The 20,154-nt window shown below is 40.3% G+C and overlaps 2 protein-coding genes across 2 annotated transcripts in view; both read left to right on the top strand.

Moving 5' to 3' along the window:
* PHLDA3 (pleckstrin homology like domain family A member 3) overlaps nt 1–5,464 on the top strand; it is a 73,773-nt gene extending 68,309 nt beyond the window's left edge. Inside the window, exon 2 of the mRNA XM_031937127.1 lies at nt 5,441–5,464. The gene's annotated coding sequence lies outside the window, so the exon portion shown is untranslated. The remainder of the gene's footprint in view (nt 1–5,440) is intronic.
* Nucleotides 5,465–10,925: 5,461 nt separating this feature from the next.
* TNNI1 (troponin I1, slow skeletal type) lies at nt 10,926–19,623 on the top strand. Its single transcript, XM_023501878.2, has 6 exons — nt 10,926–11,277; nt 12,559–12,690; nt 13,506–13,595; nt 14,897–15,073; nt 15,848–15,958; nt 17,909–19,623. Exons 1-5 carry the CDS (start codon nt 11,269–11,271, stop codon nt 15,953–15,955), a joined length of 516 nt encoding a protein of 171 aa, XP_023357646.2. The 5' UTR covers nt 10,926–11,268; the 3' UTR covers nt 15,956–15,958; nt 17,909–19,623.
* Nucleotides 19,624–20,154: the final 531 nt, after the last annotated feature.

Raw genomic sequence — 20,154 nt, 5'->3', positions numbered from 1 at the left:
TTAAGCTCTTGAAAATCAGGGGGTAGGCTCCTGAACATCATGAACCTTGACACACCTTGAATGGGCTGTGCTGATGGATGATAGATTTCTTATCTCTGTCTCTTAGGTCAATGGCATTAAATCCAAATTAGTGGGTCATTAATTCTAAGGAATTCTATTGGTTTCATACTTGGTTTTAACATGCAACATTATGTTTTATTGTATTTATATTATAAAATATTTCCCAATTACATTTTAATCTCATTCAGGCTGCATTCTATTGTGTTGTGAATCTGCTATCATGTATCTGGCACCTGTCTTAGAATATATACCTGCTATATTTTATGAGGAAGGGGTGGGGACAGTGAAAGGCAAAAAAAAAATTCTTAAGAGGATATTGGATGATAAAGGTTCCCTCCCTTAGCTCTTCTATGAAGAGTCAGTCCCCCTGTCCGTTACCAATGTTCCCTCTTCCCCCATCCTGGGGATTCCAGCCCCATGCCCAGGCTGAGCCCAGCAACTTAACTATAATAACCTTGGGGATTAACATAGCAAGCATTGTCTTTCCCTGACTATAGTGCTGGTATTATGTGTTCAAAAACTGTCTCCTAAAAATATCCAAAGAACAGGTGCAGTCCACGAGGTTCAGGCATGTTAAAAGTCCCATCTGTGGTGTAGCTAGAAACAAAGATGTGAAAGGAAGACCCTTGCATATGGTTTGTTCTGAATTCAGTGAACTGGGTTCCTGGAAACCCACCTTTCTAAGGTTTCATAGCATCTCTAGATCTTCAGATGGATCAGTCAAGGAAAGCAGGATTTGCCCATTTTACACTCACTTGTATCAGTCATACTCATCTCCTATTGCCAGTGGACATAACAAGCTCTTAAATGTTTGTTGACTGAGTATGGCTCACCATCCTCAACTCTATTCCTCTTTGCTGCTTCAGCCATTAGCCCCCCAAAACTCAAGCATCTCCCCTATCCCAGATACACCTGGGGCTTTCTCATAAACACCAGAGTTAGGGAAAGTTACCAAGGAGATTCAGGGATGACCATATATCTTGGAGAATTTCAGTCCAATTTCTTTTGGGCCCTCTGCCTGACTTCATTTAGTTCCTGATCTCATGGGCTTTGGGAGCTTATTTTCGCGTCTGCTCTTAAGGACAAAGAGCTAGGAATAAACCCATAGCTTAGCAGCAACATGCCGCTTCCCCCTGAAAACCCATCGCCTGCCTCACGGTTCATGCACACATACACTCATAGGCACCCAACAGCCCCCACATCTCCATTTTTTAAATGCCTTCTACTCTCATCTCACTGTCCACTTGTACAGATCCTGTCCAGCTCTCATTTCTCCCTTCGTCTCCCTTTTCTGCCCAAGGATGGTTTTGCATTAGTTTATGGATTGTGTCCACAAATATTTGTGTGTGTGTATACGTGTGTGTGTGTGATTGTAATGGTGTGTTCTGAAGTTGTGTGTGCTTGGGCAGCATGAGGAGTATTTGCTCAGATCCTGGATGCATCTATAGTGTGTGCCTATAGTGTAGGGGGTGGGGAGAGGGTGGGGGTGCATAGGAGGGTAGTAGAGCGTGTTCTATTTTTACTGGCCAGTTGCTGTGGACCGTAGATTTCATAGTCTCCACCAGCCTTCAGCCCCTTGCAGTCTGCAGTCCTCCAGCAGCCCTAGACCATCCCAACTCTTCTAAGACTGTAATAGGTAAGTGTATAAAGCCTGGCTCCTGATTTTGGAAAATGAATCCGAAACTAGCTGAGGTTTGAGTCTAGGTAAAACAAGAACAAGGGGTGAAGAGTGGGACTAGGGTGTAGGAAGGAAAAAGGGATATTTTGTGCCCATCCATTTAAGGTTTGGCAGTCTAGTCTACTACCTGAAAAAACTCTTAGATGAATTTCTTCAAATTTCTTCAAAGCAATTGTCAGAGGAGAAAGTTGCATCTTTAAGCAAAGTGGCAGAGTCTTTCTTTTCAGGCTGGACTATCTGAAAATCCTAGGAAGATATGTGTTTCCACACTTGAAAAATCTTTCAAAGCATGACTTGATTGCAAAGGAGCAAAAATGGAGAAAGCAGATAGGGAAATTTGTGGAGAATGGAATTTGAGAGCATTGGGAATAGGGATATGAAGAAGAACTGAGAAATCCCAAAGATATCACTAGGGAATTTTTCTTATTTCTTTTTCTATGTCCTGGAAGGAAGATAAGGACACATCTTTATCATCTGTACAAAAAGGAGCTGATAGGATAAGCTAGGGGATAAATACCACTCTGAGTGAGTGTCCAAAATGGTAGAGAACTCACTCCTCTGCTTCCCACCAAATTCACCACTGTGGGCATTAAGGGATGGAGAGCAGTGTCTAAAGGGGAGGGCAAGGCTGGATGGAGAATAGTGAGAGCATCCTTCAATGCTGCTCAGAGTTGGGGTGCATTAGGTCAGTCAATGCATCCAATGCAATACAAGTGTGAGCTTCTCTGCAGGTCGGTGGAGATGTCTGGAGTCTTTAAGAACAATGGATGCTTTTTTTTTTTTTTTTTTTAGTGGAATGACAAATGGAGCTGGAATATGTCATCCAGGCAATTCCCTCTAAAGAGGGAAAAAAGATAAGAGTTTCTTATTGACAGCTATAGAAGAGAAGAGGTGACACAGAACCCAGAGTGATAAGCACTGGAATACTGTACTAATTGACTCTCCTATCAGAGAGGAGAGGATGCCTTAGCTAGGGACATAGTGTCTGGGGTCAGTATGTCTGGGGTGTGTGTGAATGTGTGAAGAGGTAGAATGATGGGAGAGAGGACAGAAGTAGAAATAAAATTAAGATAGGATTTAACATCCCTGTTTATTAAGATTCATCAGAAGAATAGTTTCTTGCACATACACACACACACACGCAGAACACACACAAGTACACCCCCCCCCCCCACAAATCCCTCTGCCTAATTTTTAACCCAATGTTAAATTTTGAAAAATCTTTCTTCAATCCCCTGGTTTTTGTGAAGTGAAAACGCTGACTTGAGAATGTTTTTGCAGCTCTTGCTTCAATCAGATCAGCATTCCTGAAGGACTTCTCACTCATCTAAGGTTGGGAATATGGGATCCTAGACCCTGTAAAGTCTTGATGCTCCAGCACCATATATATATTAACCTGCTTTATCTCAAGGACCAACCCTGTCTTATATTCAAGAGACAGTACCATATAGTCAAGTCAAGCTCAAAGCTGTTGGCAGATGAAAGGCTCTTTCTGCAGAGCTTGGGGTATCTGGGTCCAGATTTTCTTTTTACAGAGTTATCAATGACTTCTTTGAGGGAAGGGGTCCCAAAAACTCAATAGTAGTGAAGAGATATGCCCAGGATGGGTAAAATAGAGTTAAATTTGGTTCATATTGGTTACAGGAGATGTGAGTACCAACCAAGAAAGTCTATAGACATGGCAACACTGGGGATCATTTGGTGAAGTCTGGGTTTACAGACTTTAGTATATGCCTACTGAAGAATTGGCTTTTCCCAGGGAAGTAAATATAAAATCTGTCCATCTGAGAACTGACTTCAGGAGACTAAGATTATGAGAAGAGGATAAATGTTGATAAACTAATCCAGGGAGTGGAGCTTATGGGATCCCATTAGCTCCTATTTCTCTCTGTACTTGCCCAGAATCGTGGGATGAGCGGGAATAGCAGATTAAGTAGCCGGCCATAAAAGGTCTAATTTCAGCCAAGCATTTCAGGAATTTATAAGTGTCTTCTGGGTCCTGGGGCAGCTCTGCTTCTCTCTCTCTGAGTAACAGGAAGGCAACTGGGATTGTGGGGTCAAAACTTCAGCCTTCCATCAGGGACAGTAGCAGGGGCAAAGGTGAGGGTTTAAAGGTCTTCCTAAGAGAGATAGTGAGGTCAGGCAGAGTAAAGATTAACTAAAAACTCTTCCTCTTGGGGGATCAGAGGCAATTATTTTACGGAGGACAGAAGTGGGACAGGAAAGAGATGTAGGGGGAGAGGATGGAGGGAATAAGAAAGGGAAGAAATCTAGAATTAATTTTTAAAAGGCATATTCCTTTCTTTAAAAATGGTTTCCTGGATCAAGTCCTAATTCTTAATCTTGAATTTCAAGGATTTTCCTTCAAGGAATCGCAAAGATTCTCTGGTACCACATGGAGGCACATATGATCATAGGATGCTAGAGATGGAGGTCTCAGAGATCAACTAACTCCTCATTTTGCAGATGGAGAAACAGGCTCTTATTCCAGAACATTATTAATTATCTGATAGTTAATTAGTTAATTAATTAAAGTCTTGCTTCAAATCCAGTCCCTCTGATTCCAAGCCAAGGGCTCTTTCCCTTATTCAATAGCTCATTTATCAAAGCATATCTCAGCTTTCCCATTCTAACTAGGTACCATCATCTCCCCACTCCATCACATCCTATACATACATTGTCTTCACTCACCTTCACAGAATCCTGCATTTTTAGAACTGGAAGAGACCTGAGAGATCTCTTAGACCATACGCATCTCCTTACTTTATAGATGAGAAAGTTAAGGCTCTGAAGAGTGAAGCCCAAGGTCAAAAAGATGGCGCTCAAACTATTCTTCTGAACCTAAGTTCATTGCTCTTTATATTGTACACTTCTTCCCTTGCAATCTCCCACTAAATGCATCCCTTCAAGCCTCAGATAACACAGGAAAAGTGTCACTACTCTCCATGCCCATATATAGCCTCCATCACCCAGAACTTACTTTTACCATAATTTTCCCTATATCCCCCTCTCTGTTACCCCTAGACCCAAGGTTTCATTGAGATAATCTGAGAAACCTGGGCTAATGTATCAAGGAGTGGAGCTTTCTGGCAACATTGCACTTATTTCTGTTATTGGACTTATTAGTGAATCCAGGAGTGAAAATTTCAGAAAAAGTAGGAGAGGATCAAGAATTCCTCCTATTATACTGTTTTCCAATGGCTCACGCCACCAGAAATATAGTTGTCCTTCCTTTTTGCTAATCCCAGATAAAACCCTCCTCCTCCAGGAAGTCCTTCCCTAGGAGCACTATTTCATTCAGATCACTGAATTTATCTGAAGACCTGCTTTCCTTTCAACTCGTTCTCATCATCTGTGTCCTAATTCCTCTATCCTTAGTGTTTCCCTCTTGTCCTTGAGCTGAAGAGGCTAACTCTGCTTAAGTGCCCTGCTAAGCTTCTGGACTAGAGTGTGAATTGGGGGTCAGTGAACGGGATGGACAGTGGAATATCACTGACATTGAAACTAAAGGTCCTTGGTTCAAATTCTACCTCTGATACTAACCATGTGAACTTGGTCAAGTTATTTCTTCTTTAGGCCTCAGTTTCCTTATCTGTAAAAGAAGGGAATTGGACTAGCTGATCTCTGAGGTCCTCACAATCTACCAAGCTTCAGATCTATGGTTCTCCCTTGCTAATCACCTTATATCTGTGTTGGTTATAGGTGCTGCTTTCCTTGCCACCATGCCTGAACCGTAAGTTTTACAGATCTCTGTTCTTTCCTTCCCAGAGAAAGTATTTATGTGCATCTGTGTGTGTGCACGCATGTGGGAGAATGGTTGAGGGGGTGGATGGGTGTGGGTATGTGGGTGAGGGGTTGGAGTCTTGGACACATGGTACAGCCCAGGCTATCTGTTATTTAAAACAAGTTGCTTTCTTGGAAAGGGCTCTAAGTCCTTTATGAAAATCAAATTCTTTCATCTGAGACTTGCTTTAAATTCCTCAATGCAGCTGCTGTTAGAAACCAACTTCCATCAATAATGAGCCCTTGAGTTTGCATAGTACTTTTGTCTTTTTCAGAGCACAAGTCAAATCAACAAATACTTATAATACGCCTACTATGTGCCATGGACTATGCTAAGCATAGATACAAAAAAAGTATCCTTAACAGTAGCAAAAACAAACAAACAAACAAACAAACAAAAAACCCCAAATAGCCCTGATCTCATTTTCCACAATTGGTCTCCATGTGGCCACAGCTGATACTTATAACTCTATGTGTTGGGAAGATTAGCTATTACTGTCCCCATTTAAGAAATGAAGAATTGATTGAGGAATTCAGTCGACTGATCTAAAGCTACATAAATGGCAAGAAGAAAAGAAGGCAGTTAACTGATAAATAATTATTAAGTTCCTGCTATATTCCAGTCACTGGGGATACAAAGAAAGAAAAAAGATAGACCTTCCTTTAAAGAGTTTACAATCTAATCGAGGAGACAAGATGAAAACTACATATAAATAAGCTATATGCAAGATAAATAGGAAATAATCAAAAGAGGGGAAACACTAGAATTAGAAGATGACTTCCTGTAGAAGGAAGGATTTAATCTGAGTCTTGAAGAAAGCACTGAAGAGATGGAGGCAGAACATTCTATTCCCAGGGAAAGGAGTCAGGAAATGGAGTGATTGGTGTCACTGAATCAAAGAATAGGGTGAGAGTTCCCCAGAGAAGGGTTGCAAAATACTGGAAAAGTGAGGAGTGTGTGGAGGGGCAGGTAATAAAAGGCTTTGAAGACCAAAAAGAGGATTATATATTTTATCTTCGCAATAGGGAACCAGTTGAATTTAAGTGGAAGGCTTGAAGTGGTGGATGGACAATGATATGGTCAGACTTACAACATTAGGTAAAGACTAGAGTCACCTTTACTTCCAGGTTAATGTTTTTCCCATTATCTTGCCAGTTCATCACTGTAAGAACTTTAAACCAAGTCAGATTCTTTAGTTGGAATTACCTGGTCTATTTTGGGGGTCCTTTTTTGTATTAATTAAATAAACTGAACGGATTCCAACGCTCATACATTTTACTTTTCACTGAGTGACATGGCATCATTAAGTAATTATGTCATATTTTAAGGCTTATAGAGTCCATTTTTTTTGCAATGATCTTAGGATATAGGAAGTATAAGTAGAATGAACTAATGCTAAGTAAAGTGAGTAGAACCAAGAGAACAGTGTATATAGCAACAACAAAATTATGTGATGATGAACTCTGATAGATGTGGCTCTTTTCAACAATGAAGTGATTCAGGAGAATTCCAATGGACTTGGATCAAAGAGAATCATTTGCATCCAGAGAGAGGACTGTGGGAACTGATTGTGAATCACAATATAATATTTTCACCTTTTTGTTGTTATTTTCTTGCTTTTTTTCCTTTTTCATTTATCCCCTTTTTGATCTGATTTTTCTTATGCAGTATTATAAATGTGGAAATATGTATAGAAGAATTGCACATATTTAGCCTATATTGGATTACTTGCTGTCTAGGGGAGAGAATGGGAGGGACGGAGAAAAATTTGCGTCACAAGGTTTTGCAAGGGTGAATGTTGAAAACTATCTTTGCATGTATTTTGAAAATAAAAAGCTATTTTTAAAAAAAGTACAAATAGATCCATTTCATATATGAGAACACAGGCTTCAGAAAAGTCCAAGATCATGCAGTTGCTAAGTGTCAGAACCAGGATGTGAACCTAGGTATTCATAAATCAGTCTTTCTGCCACCGCAGCATGCTAGAATCTAAGCCATAAGCACAATGTCTTGTACACAGTTGATATTCAATAAATGTTTATTGAATTTCCAGGAGTAAAGAAGGACCTTATAGATAAACCATATCTTCTGGCCCGTATTTGAACAATGTCTTCCAAAATATGCTCAATAAGTGATCATTCAACATTTGCTTGGAGACCTCCAATAGAAAGGGGAAAGAAGGGACCTCTGAGATGTCCTGCTTCATTTGGAGAGAGCTGTGACCCAAGTGCCACTAAGCCCAAATCTGCATATTTGTAATTTCTATGCACTGTTCCTAGTTCTGGTCTCTGAGGCTGAATAGGACAAACTTATCCCCTCCTTCATTTGACAATCCTTCAGAATACTTGGAGGCAGCTATCATGTTCCTCCTTTTTTCTTAGCTTAGGCGAAATAGACTTAATCCTTCATACAAAATAAACTAATCTGGTTGTTCTCTTCTAGATTCTCTAACTTTTTAAATATTCTGCCTAAAATGTAACTGTCAGAAATGACTTGATGAGGATCTTATATTAAGGCTGAGAAAAATCTCCTACCAAGTATGAGGCATTTTACACTGAGAAGCCCAAGAACTGAGAGTGATGATTTATAGAAGTATCACTTTTTATTCTGTTTTAATTTGCTTCCTTTCCTGCCCCTCCCTTGCTCCCTTCCTCTCACCTCCCAGTGCCCCCACCACTGCCAGATTTCTTTTGTGTCAGCTATTATTTTCAGGTGTTTTTTCCCCCCCAGTAAGTCTGCATGTTCTTATTATAATATGTATTTTTTACTTCCTATTGACTCTTTGTTCTGATTTTTTTTTCTCTCCTTGCCTTTCCTGGTATGGATGCTTGAAGGGAGGTAAGTTTTTTGGGTTACCTAAGTTGAATCTTCAACCTGATAAAGTGGGCTGGACATTTGAGGAAGGAAGTAGAGCTAAGGAAAAGGCTGTCCCTGTTTCTTATTGTCTCCTTACTTGCAATTCTACAACTTTTTTTGCTTCTCTGAGACTTGTCCTCTTCAAGTCTGGCTGACGAAATCAGCCAACACCATCCACTTCCTTTTGTTTATAGAGATCAGTAATACAAACCATTATAGTATGCAGAAAAAGGAGGAGGTAGATGTGGTTTTTGACTTCTAAGGTTCCCAGGGTGATGTGGGAAAAGTAGTTCTTACCCCTAGAGAGCTCTAAGTCTGATGAAGGAAACACAGTCCATGTCCCTAAAGATCTCTCAGATGGGTGGGAGAACAACAGTCTGACTTGAAGGCGAGCTTCATCTGATAAGGGACACTCAGTCCTTGTCCTCAGAAAGCCCTAAGTTTGCACAGGTGGGCTAGAACCAGGAGAGCAGGTAAGTGTGGCTGACAGGGTAACCCCCAGATTTGATCCCTGGAGGGGGAAGATTCCAAAGACAGAACCTATGAGGATTAGTGACATTTTGTGTGATGTCTATCATTGAAGGTCAAAACTTCCTACCTTCTCCCTCTGCATTTTCTTGCAATTGAACAAATGCTCTTTGGAACTAATCAGACCCAGGAAGGATCTATATGTTCCTGCAAAGGTGAATCAGAGCAAAAGAACACTGGAAAGGATCCTGGGTCCTTCTACTCCAGTCCAGAGAAGATCAATGATGGTTAAGACAAGGAATCCTGGGAGAGGGCTTTAAGCAGGCTGGGAAACCCTGATCCTGGTGGTTCCGTTTAACCTGGATAGGTTAGCAGTGTGAAGCTGTTGAGCTCTTGGCCACTGTGGTTTCACCACAGCTTAAGATTTGGGGGAAATTCTGAGTCTTTCACAGCCCTGAGGCTCAAGGCTATATCAGAGAGGCCTCAGAGCTTAGCAAGTTTGGAAGAATTACAGTATTTGTATTAATGGAATGGAGCATTAGCATATCATTTAAAACAATCTAAGGAGGCCTCAAGAAATATTGAAGAAGCTATAGATTTATATCATAGTTTGCTGGATCTCACATTAAAAAAACAAAAAAAAAAACAAAACCTTACTTTCCCAGAGACCACATTGATAAATGATGAAGGGAAGTGGTCCGTAAATGTCATAGGGAATGGAGATATCCTATATAAGAAAATGCCTTGGGACAGCAAAGAATTAGTATTGCTAGATAGAATCCAGGGTTATTCCCTGGGGTACTTTGGAAAATTACCTGGTAACTACCAATAGCCCTTCTCTCTTGGGTTCTTTTGGGGTTCTGGCCATTCTTCAGACCCAGGGAATCCCATCTCTTCTTCCCCTAACTTATCTTAACAGAACAAAAATGTATTGGAATAAAGCTTTACTGAAAAGCTCAGGGAAGAAATATGCAGAGAAAATAAAGGGTACCCAGCTTAAGCAAATCTTTTTGAAGTAATAGAATGGCAAATTTGAAGAAATGGCTCTCACTCTAGCTTCCCCTTGCTTTTTCCAAGTGTTCACATGTGGTATCCCAATCTGAAATTAAACAATCTTGGAGAATTCACAGGGGATAATTTAGCTGGAACTAATTTTTTTTTAAAAATATAAAAAAAGTCACTTATCTGGCAAACTCACCTATTTGGAGTATAAAAGAAAACCAGGAAGTGAGCAAAAATGGGCCTCTGAGCTGCCAAAATAGATCATAACATCTAAAAGTGGAAGAAATCATCTAGAGCCTTTTGCAGATGAGGAAACTGAGTCCCCAGAATAGAAGAGTTACTTACCCAGAATCAAATTATAAGTAGCAAAGCCTGAATTCAAACTCATTTCTACTGACATAGAATTTATACATTCCTTTTTTCTCTTTATGTCACCACCTCATACATTAAAGCATATTTATTTTGCTCAGAGGAGAGCCCCTCACTCAGAATGTATTTACTTTTATTTTAGATACAATTCTAACATATTTCTTTATCTGGTTTCCGGCTCTACAGTAGATTAGAAGTTTCAATTAGAGTAACAGAGCAGGAGGAATGCTGATTATAGCAAGACGTGACAGCAGACAGACTCACACGGAGGAAGGAGACAGGAAAATTATAAAAAAGCAGGAAACAAAACTCAAAAGCCACAGAAGCCTGGGACTGTTTAATATAGGGTCCCACCCACCTCAATGGCCCCCAAGGGTATCTAGTCTTAAGATAACCATTGATATTTCTAAAGATAGGAAAATGAAAATTGTGTTTAAAAGTTCAGTTTAAGAAACTTGAAGAGTAGATCTTAAATTTTAGAAAGAGATTAATAGCAAATGATTAAAATTAAATTAAATTGATATCATTTAAAGGACAATTTTCAGTTGCATAGGAAAAATGATTTGTATTGCCATTCACCTGATTTCTAAAATGTACTTAACAAATGACATGTGACTATATTTATCATTATAACTTATAATAACTGTATGTGTATTCAATATTTTATTTTGTCTTTTCAACAGCCTTGTGAAATAGATGAGAAAAAGATTATTATTTTCATTTTACAAATGAGGAAACTAAAGCTTGGTCAGATGAGCAGAACTGATTAGTGGAGGATCACCCACTAAATTGACAATACAGTCTGGGCCAGAACACAGTCTCTTGGTTTTTAAGTTCATCAGGCATAATCTCTTCCTGAATTTAGGGTTCTCAAATCAAATCAAAAGAAGACCTTTTTAAGGGAAGATTCTAGATATCAAAATGCAAATTCCCCTCCAACTCCCAACCTATTTCAGAATTACAGACCTGCAATGTTTATCTTATCTGCTTCTCCCATGTTTTTCTTTTTTTCTCTTAGAGAAAATCCAAGATCACTGCTTCCCGCAAACTCATGCTCAAGGTGAGTCTGAACTTGAAGCTTTCCTGGGAATTCTAAATGGGAAGAGGTAAAGATGGAATCCAGTCCTTGAGGATGAATAGAGAGCATGTATCTTACCTGGCACCATTACTCTCAGCTAGGAGAGACACGATTCCTTCTTGTCCCTATATCTTGCAATTGTACAGTTTTGCTGCCAGTCTGAGATATTCCTTTCCAAGCCCAGATGCCTCAACAGCCAATCCATCAATTAGTCCAACAGCTAACAGCCTTGACTGATATCCTCATGTGTATAGTACTGTGATAGAATCCAGAGGAGGGAGAGATAAAATTTTTACCCTTAAGGAATTCCCAATCTGATGGGGAAGAAATAGTATCTACCTTTGGTGAGCTTTCAGCCTGATGGAAGAAACATAGTTTCTGTTCTTAAGCATCTTCTAAGATGGGGGATGGGGAGTAGTTCCTGTCTTCAAGGAGCTTCCCATCTTATAGGGGAAACAGAGTCCTTTCTCATAAGTGTTCTATTTTGATTGCGAGGGAAGTAGTCTCTCTCCCTAAAGATCCCTTAGTTTAAAAGGAACAGAATATAGTCTTCTTCCTTCAGGAAGGTCTCTCCCTGATAGGGGAGACTCAGTCCCTCTCCTGAGGGAGTGCTATAAGCCCAGGAGGGCCATGACCAGTAGAGAAGATGAATGAGTCTGGATAAAGTCCCCTCCATCCTACCAGAGGATGCAAAGGATGAATAGTAGATGGGGTCACTCCGAACCTAGCTTCTTTATCTCCTAATGCATCAATTCACAAAGGATGGGCAAACAATTTATCCTAGGTGCCTGAGAAGTATTTTAATTATTCCCTGGGATGGAGGAGGTGCTACTGGTGGTGAGAAGCAGGATGTACATCACTCTAGAGCTCTGTGAGTCTGGAAGAGGCAGAGTTTAGAGTAATAAAGGTTTGCAGGAAAATGACTTGGGCACATGGGTCATCCCCGTTTGTGGCCTGTTCACTCAGTCTATGTGTGCATAAGTACCTTGGAAGAACCCCTCACATACATATCCCCTGCAATTAATTGTACCCATTCTTTCTCGTATATGGAAATGCAGAAAGCCCAGATGATGTGCTCAGATATACCAACACAGTACCAGCTGCCTAGTGCAACATGTTAGGTGCCCTTCCCAGTCAGATGCCAGGAGGTCTTAGTTATTAACTAAGACCGGTCAGAATTGGGGGAGGAGACCAAGGGGAGAATGAGAAAGGTTAAAAGACTCCAAGATTTGTACTTCTCTTGACATTCCTGTGCCTGTTTAGAGCCTGATGCTGGCCAAAGCCAAGGAGTGCTGGGAACAAGAGCATGAGGAGAGGGAAGCTGAGAAGGCCAGATACCTGGCGGAAAGGATTCCTACACTCCAAACCCGAGGCCTGTCACTCAGTGCCCTGCAGGTGAGTGAGCTTCAGGAAGAGGACAATATAAATTTGTTCATGATAAGCATTTATTAAATGTTTACTGTGTGCAGAACTCTGTGCTAGCCATCAGGAAAGAGGCAAAGTTTAGGTAAGACTTTACCATAAGGGAGCTTACACTGATGAGCTGAGAAAACCCCAATCTGTACAATTGAACTATATAATATGACATGATTAGCCATTGGAGGGGGACACAAACAAAACCTAAAAGGCCTAAAAGTAACAGGATGGTGAGATTTTACTGCAGGTGAGAATCAGGGTTTGGACAAGAATTTAATAGGCGAAAAATTCATTGTGACGGCATTCCAGGTATAGGAATGAAGGCAAGAGAGAGTAGTATACTGTATTATGTGGTTCATGGGCAGAGAATTGTTTGGAGGGTGAATGGAAGAAGGGGAAATGATTTATTGTTTAGAAGATGATCCATTTGAAATGTATCTTACAGGGTAAGGTAGTAAGTAGGTACTAGCAAAGTCCCTTCTGTCCCTTAAAAATCTTCCCAACCTAGCCTGCTTCAAATTCCACTGATAAAAATTCATCCCTTTTTCTTAAGATTTGGGGCCTTATTAAGATCTAAATGCCCCTGGGAAGGAGCAGACTTTAAGTCTCATTAGCCATGATTACATTACTATGAATAAGTTTGTTTATTTTTTTCTGAAAAACATAATTTGATGGGGGAAAAAAGGAGAAGGGAAGGCAAAAAAATGATAAGATAAAAGGACTCCATCTGAGTTTTGCCTCATAGAGCCAGTTGCCTAATTTCATTATTTCTCTCAATGTCTGGTTTCTTTCAGGACTTGTGCAGAGAGCTACATGCTAAGGTAGAGGTTGTGGATGAGGAAAGGTATGACATTGAAGCCAAATGCAACCATAACACCAGGGAGGTAAGGATTTCCATAGACTGAGTACTGAGCTGAGAGCATGGAAGAAAGCTGTAATAGGATGAATGAGTAATAATGAAGTGCAGAACTTTAAGGTTTAAAAAATGCTTTCCTTGCAAAAATCCTGGGAGGTAGGTTTGTTTTACATTGTTTTATATTCATTTTATGCATTAGGATATAGAAGTTCAGAGAGATGATTCATGGTCTACACATTCAGGGCACTTAAAGCTAAGACTTGATCCTGGTCCTCCCTCCAAATCTGGTGTCCTTTTCACTACAACAAATTATAAAGAGCCAAGTGCCTCAATTACCTACTATCCCATTCAGAAATGAGGAATCTCTGTGCTTGCCTTTTGAATAGTAGGAAACATTTGAGAAATTAGCCTTGGGGAAAGAAGACTTGGTTTTGAAGTACAGTTCTATCACTTAGTTTTGTGTTCATGGACAAATCTCTTGTTTTATGTCCATGGACAAATCTAGCTCTGGCATTTCTTAGTGTGCAAACTGAAACAGGAAAGAAGAGCTACATCTGAAAAGAACTAGGGAAACCAAGTTTATAAACTTTCCACCTTAGAAAGAGCATGATAATGTGAGTCCAAGGTTCTCTGCTCCTTATTATTTATATCAGTGTGCTCAAATCACTTTTCCTGAAGGAGCATCAGGACTAGTGAGATAGGTGCTACAGGTATTATCATCTCCATTTTATTAGAAAGGAAGAGAATCTCAGAGAGGTTGTCATTTGCCTGTGGTCACATAGATAAAGAAGCTGTGACATGTTGCCCGTCAAATATACAAAGTGAGGAGATTAGGTTAGATGATCACCAAGGTCATTTTCAACTCTGAATCCATGATGTACCTGACCATATCCTAAGTTAGTCTTCATAATGGTACTTGTCTCCCTGTGGATGTTACAGCATTACTACACAGGAGGGCAGAGATGAGATATCCCACTGAAGGGCTACTCTCTTCAGGTTTACAACTCATCTGTTGGGTTGAAGTGGATAAATGGGTGGATTCTGCAAAATATTTTATCTCTTTGTCCTAGGATGACTTGCTCAAGGATTAATGAAGTTCATAGATTTCTATGAATCAGAATTAGAATGGGGTCAGAAGTCATAAGTTCAACTACCACATGAACTGAAACCTCCTTTAACACATTTAAGAAGTCATCATTTGCTAGGAGAGCTGGGGTGGAGGTTCCTTTTAACTCTGCTCTTAAATCTCTGGCATCCCCTTTGGGGTCTGAATAGTTCTTCTGAGGGTTTACCCCTGTCAATGAGCTTCTCTCTTCATCCTTCTGCCAGATCAAGGACTTGAAGCTGAAAGTGCTTGATCTTCGGGGAAAGTTTAAACGTCCACCTCTGCGAAGGGTCCGTGTCTCTGCCGATGCCATGCTCAGAGCACTGTTGGGCTCAAAGCACAAGGTGTCCATGGACCTGCGGGCCAACCTCAAGTCTGTGAAGAAGGAGGACACAGAGAAGGTAGGGCCTCTTCTCTCCACAAACCCATATTTTCAATCACTTACAGTTACTTCTCTTTGTAGATCTCCTGTTGGACAGATAATGGACTGTCCAATTGGCTCAGACTAGAGTGTGATCATTTATTTATGTTTTTATAAAGGAGAAGGTATAGATTTATGCTAGGTGTTTGGGATGTAGGTGATCGCCACACTACCATCCTGTGTTATTTATTGGTTGGAATTGAAAGGTTTTTTTTCCCTTTGAGGAATTTCTAACTCAATGGTGAAGCCATAATCCATGCCCAGAGAAAATTAAAATAGGATGTTATTTTAGGAAATATAGAAGTAAGTACTAATGAATGATTTGGACCTAGAAGACAGATAGTAGACTGAGAAAGATAAGAGTAAGACCTTTACTCTATCACTGGGACACTTTCATCTGAAATAAAGTATCCTAGGGACTGAAATAAGGACAGATGGTGTAGTTGACTATCTCACAACAACCACTAAGAACCTCTTTCCCCAACATATGATGTTTCCTTCTTCCCATAGGGTCTAAATATTATCTTTACATTTGAACCTTCCTTCAATTTCAATATTTTCTTCACTTTCCCTTGTAATCATAATCTTCTTAGACTTAGAGATAGAGAGAAGGAAAACAAGAGGGGGAACTTTGCATTTTTGAAGGAGTTAATTTTTTTTTCCTCTGCCTGCTTTCCATTACGGTGAACAAACCTAAGCTGACTTCCTGACTGTCATTTCTCTTGCAACTCTGAATTATGTCTCTGCCTCACAGGAGCGACCAGTGGAAGTGGGAGACTGGAGGAAGAACGTGGAGGCCATGTCTGGCATGGAGGGCCGGAAGAAGATGTTTGATGCAGCCAAGTCTCCAACCTCCCAGTGAAAGGTACTAAAGTATCCTGACAGCTTGAGCGCCACCTTTACTCCAGTTCTTTGCCACTTTCCTCTTTATCCTTCATCTCCTTTGTCTTGTGTGGGAGGTTTGTGATTTAGATGAGAATCATAACCAATGTTAGGATCAGGCTAGACTGGTCATGCTGAGGGCAACTTGGAAGACATCTGGCATGAAAGAAAAAATATTGGATTTGGAAGCAGAATTCATGAGATTGAATGTTGGCTTCTAAGCTGTATGCCATTGGACAAGCCACATTATTTCAATAGTCTATGTTGACTTATCTGTAAACTGAGGCTCTTGAGCTATCTAGTTTCTTAAGTTCCTCCAGTTCTAACAATGTCCACTATATACTGTAATGAAGGAGAAGTGGGTGGAATCTGAGAGAGGAGTCTGGTTAGCCCAGGGCACTCCTTGCTCCCAAGAGAAGAACATAATGGCATGGGTTCCTGGAGACCAGAAATTCTGGTGATGTCACCCAACACTCTGAATATTTCACCTAATAGTAAGAAAATATGAATCTAGAGTTGGCTGTAACCAAAAAGATGCACACAGATAATGATATTGGGGGAGAGAGTGAAGATGGAAGGGAAATAGCAAGAATATGGATAAAGTGTGATGCCAAAAAATGGGGACTGGGTTTATTCACAGAATGCGAGGACATCGTTTTGCATTGTCCCAATTTTCTCACATGGGGATAGCCAACTAGATAGCAGAGTGAAAAGTCCTGGAATCAGGAAGATCTGAGTTCAAACCCTGTCTCAGACATTACCTCTACGATCCTGGACAAGTAACTTTACCTTGTTTGCTTTAATCTGCTGTAGAAGGCAATGGCAAATCACTCTAGTATCTTTGCCAAGAAATCCCACGGATAGTTTTGATATGGGTTTGCGAGAGTCAGACATGGCTGAACATCAATAATCTGCTGTTAGAGGAAGAGTCAGGATATGAAGAATCTAAAGCAGCAAATCCAAGGCGATAGCCTCTTGTGACTTTGGTTCTCTTAGATAAATGTTCATTTGTCCACGGACTCATCTTTGCCACCAACACCATTCCCAGAAATTAGAATGAGAACTAAAAGATGTAGTCATTGCTCTCCATTGATTTAGAGTTCAAGATAAGTCACATTTGCAAAAAGCCACTAAATGAATGTGGTGTAAAATACTTACCAAAAACTTACCAACTCTCCATAAATACCATGAATGAGGACAGGATTAAAAATAATATTGAAACACAATCTTTGAGGCATAAGAGACTTAGGAAGTCAATCGGTCCAACCTAAATTGAGACAATGAATTCCCAATTATCCAGTGCCTTAAGATTTTAGCTGATGGAAAGCCCACTGCCTCCTGAAGCATTACCTTTTTGGACTAGCAAACTTTAAAATATTATATGAATGTCTATTGTTATTATTATAATTATCAACATAAGCATTTTTAGGTATGTAACAGTAAATGTAGGGAAAGAAAACTTTCTAACAATTAGTATCATAGATTTAGAGTGAAATGGGCTTTATCTAGTCTAATCTTATTTTTTCAGATAAAGAAACTGAGGCATAAAGGTAGATAAATGACTTGCCCAAAGTCACACAGAGAATTAGCAACAGATCTGGGATCTTAAACCTAGACCCCTGACTCCAAATCCAGCATTCTTTTCGATTACATCTGCCTTCTCCACTTCCCTCCCCCCAATCCCAGGAGTCTTTGGACGTACTGAGTTCTTTGTCATGAGAGGTCTTCATCTGCTGGCTGAATGATGATTTGTGGGATGAAGTGATCTCTGTGTTCCCTTCCAATGCTTAGATTTTATGATTCTATGGAAATTAGTTTGTTCTTCCCAAGTATACACCAACTGCCTGAGAAAACCAATCTGTAAATAAAAGTGTGCTACGTATAATTCACAAACAACCGGGACTGACTATGTTCTATTTCTTTTTCTTTACAGGTTGCTTTCACAGGCTTTGTAGGATCTCCTTGTCACCTATAACATTTCATCTCATCCTCTGCTCTGTTCACCTTCCACATCCTTTCCAACCCATCCAATTCCCCATGGTTTATGCTCGGATCTGTAACCTGAATCGGTGATGGGGGACTTCAGCCTTATCACAGTCCTAACACTCTCAATTCTTCAACATAGTCAGATCTTATCACAGCCCTGCTCCAGAACTGGGAACTCAATAAATACCAAAGGGAGGAAAATGGAAATATCCCAGGAATAAGGAAACAAAAACCATTAGTCCAGACCATACTCAACTAAGTGGATCTCCTTAGCTCATTTTTAGGCACTGAGGCACCCTGAGTTATTTTCCCCTCACTCTTTTCTGTTCTCAGGCCCGAGAGCACTCACCTTGCCACTAAAAGTTGATCTGGATCCTCCAGCCCTCTTCCACAATCTTCCCCTTTCCCTTCTTTTATGTATATGAGGTGTAGTCTGAGTGAGTTGTGTGCTTGTCCATTAAATGTTGAAATTTCCTGGTCATTTTGAGGACTCTAATGATTTATATGGGAAGGGGTAGAAGGGAAGACATTTGGTGGGGTTGTGGGGGTAAGGCTATTTCTCCCCATCTTCCTCCCAGGAGTGAAGGAGCTTATAATTTATGACCTAGAGGAAAATCTTCACTTTTCTGAGACGAAATTAAAACAGTAATAGCTTCTGAGATCATCTCTCAGTATCACTGCCACGATCATATTATATTTTCTAGGAATTAAAACTGAAAAATTCATTGATTTTGCTGAGGGCTTTTCAGTTAAGATGGAGTTATGGTACAGTGACTTGGGAACTGGGATGGGAGAAGGCTTTTTGACATTTCTAACTCCCCAGCAACTTACACTGTCAGTTTCCCCAGATAAGCTTTCCCATAGAATTTGCAAGGCTAGATAAGAAACAGATTTGAGTTAAGAGTCATGGGTTCTAGTCTCACCTCTGCTTCGAGGTAGCCATGCAACTTCAGGAAGCTTCGGTTTCCTTATCTGTGTAAGGAGAATAGTAATACCATAAATGCCATATCTGGAGTACAGGGTTCAGTTCTGTATGCCACATTTTGGGGAGAACATTGTTAAACAGAGGATGATAGTCATGGTGGTGGGGGGCCACATTTGAAGGGTTGGCTTTCTTGTAGATCATTCACAAGATTAGATTTGTTCCACCTGGCCCAAGACCACAGAATTAGAAACAATGGGTGGCACACTGGCAGAGGCAATTTTGGTGAAATGTGACTGAAAATCACAAAGCATTTAAAATTATCCAGAAGTGGAAAGGGAGAGATCTTCACAGGAAGGACCTCTTGTTAAGGGTGTTGTTGAGGGGATGATGGTTCAGGCATGGACTGGATTAGGTGACCTCATAGGTCTTTTGAACCCAGTATTTCTGTGATTATCTACCCTCACCCATTTCCCCATTTTATAAACAAGAAAGTTGAGAGTCAGAGAGATTGATTGACTGACTTGTATGTTTACAAATCACTTGACCCACTATAATCTTATGTGGTAGGATGACTATTATCAACTTTATTTTGTGGATAAGGACTAAGAATGGTGTGGTGAATTGCCTAAGGTTGCAAACAATTAAATATCCAAGGGGACTTTGGCATTCCCTTGGATATTAGGAGTCTGGGCTCCTGACTTGAAGATCAGTCTTCTCTGTACTACTGCACCATACTTAACCCCCTTGTGACATCACATAGAATATCCCCTTACATTATCAAACTATTAATGGTATTCTGATCCTAAAAGCTGTGCTCAGTGACTAAATGTACCAGTAGTATGATGAGAAATGATATTCCAGAACTGCTGGTATGCAGTGCTCCCTCTTCTTCCCCATTTTTAGTTTAATACTCATCCCATAAACAGACCTATAACTCCTTTCCCCCAAGCCTGATCATCCTGACAATCTATCAAAGGCTTTCTATCCCCATTTGCCTCATCTTTATCTTCTTCTTCAGGAATGGGAAAATCCAACTCAGACTCTGAGCTCTCTCTGGTGGTTCTGGCTATTCAATTGAAACTTCAGTTTCTCTGAGGGCAGTCCTACTTTGAGCTCATATTTGGAGGATAAACATTAGGTGAAAGACCACTGAACTTTCCTTGCTGTCCTTTATTCTGATTTTTATCCCCTATTTCTGTCTTGTGGGAAAAGGATTAGATATGTTTTGCTTGATCCAAGACCACAAAACTAGAGACAATGGGCAGAAT

Source organism: Sarcophilus harrisii, chromosome 4, assembly GCF_902635505.1.
Source record: "Sarcophilus harrisii chromosome 4, mSarHar1.11, whole genome shotgun sequence".
Classification (NCBI taxonomy): Eukaryota; Metazoa; Chordata; class Mammalia; order Dasyuromorphia; family Dasyuridae; genus Sarcophilus; species Sarcophilus harrisii.
Note: the sequence above shows the minus strand (reverse complement) of the source record. Positions and strands in the feature narration are given on the sequence as shown.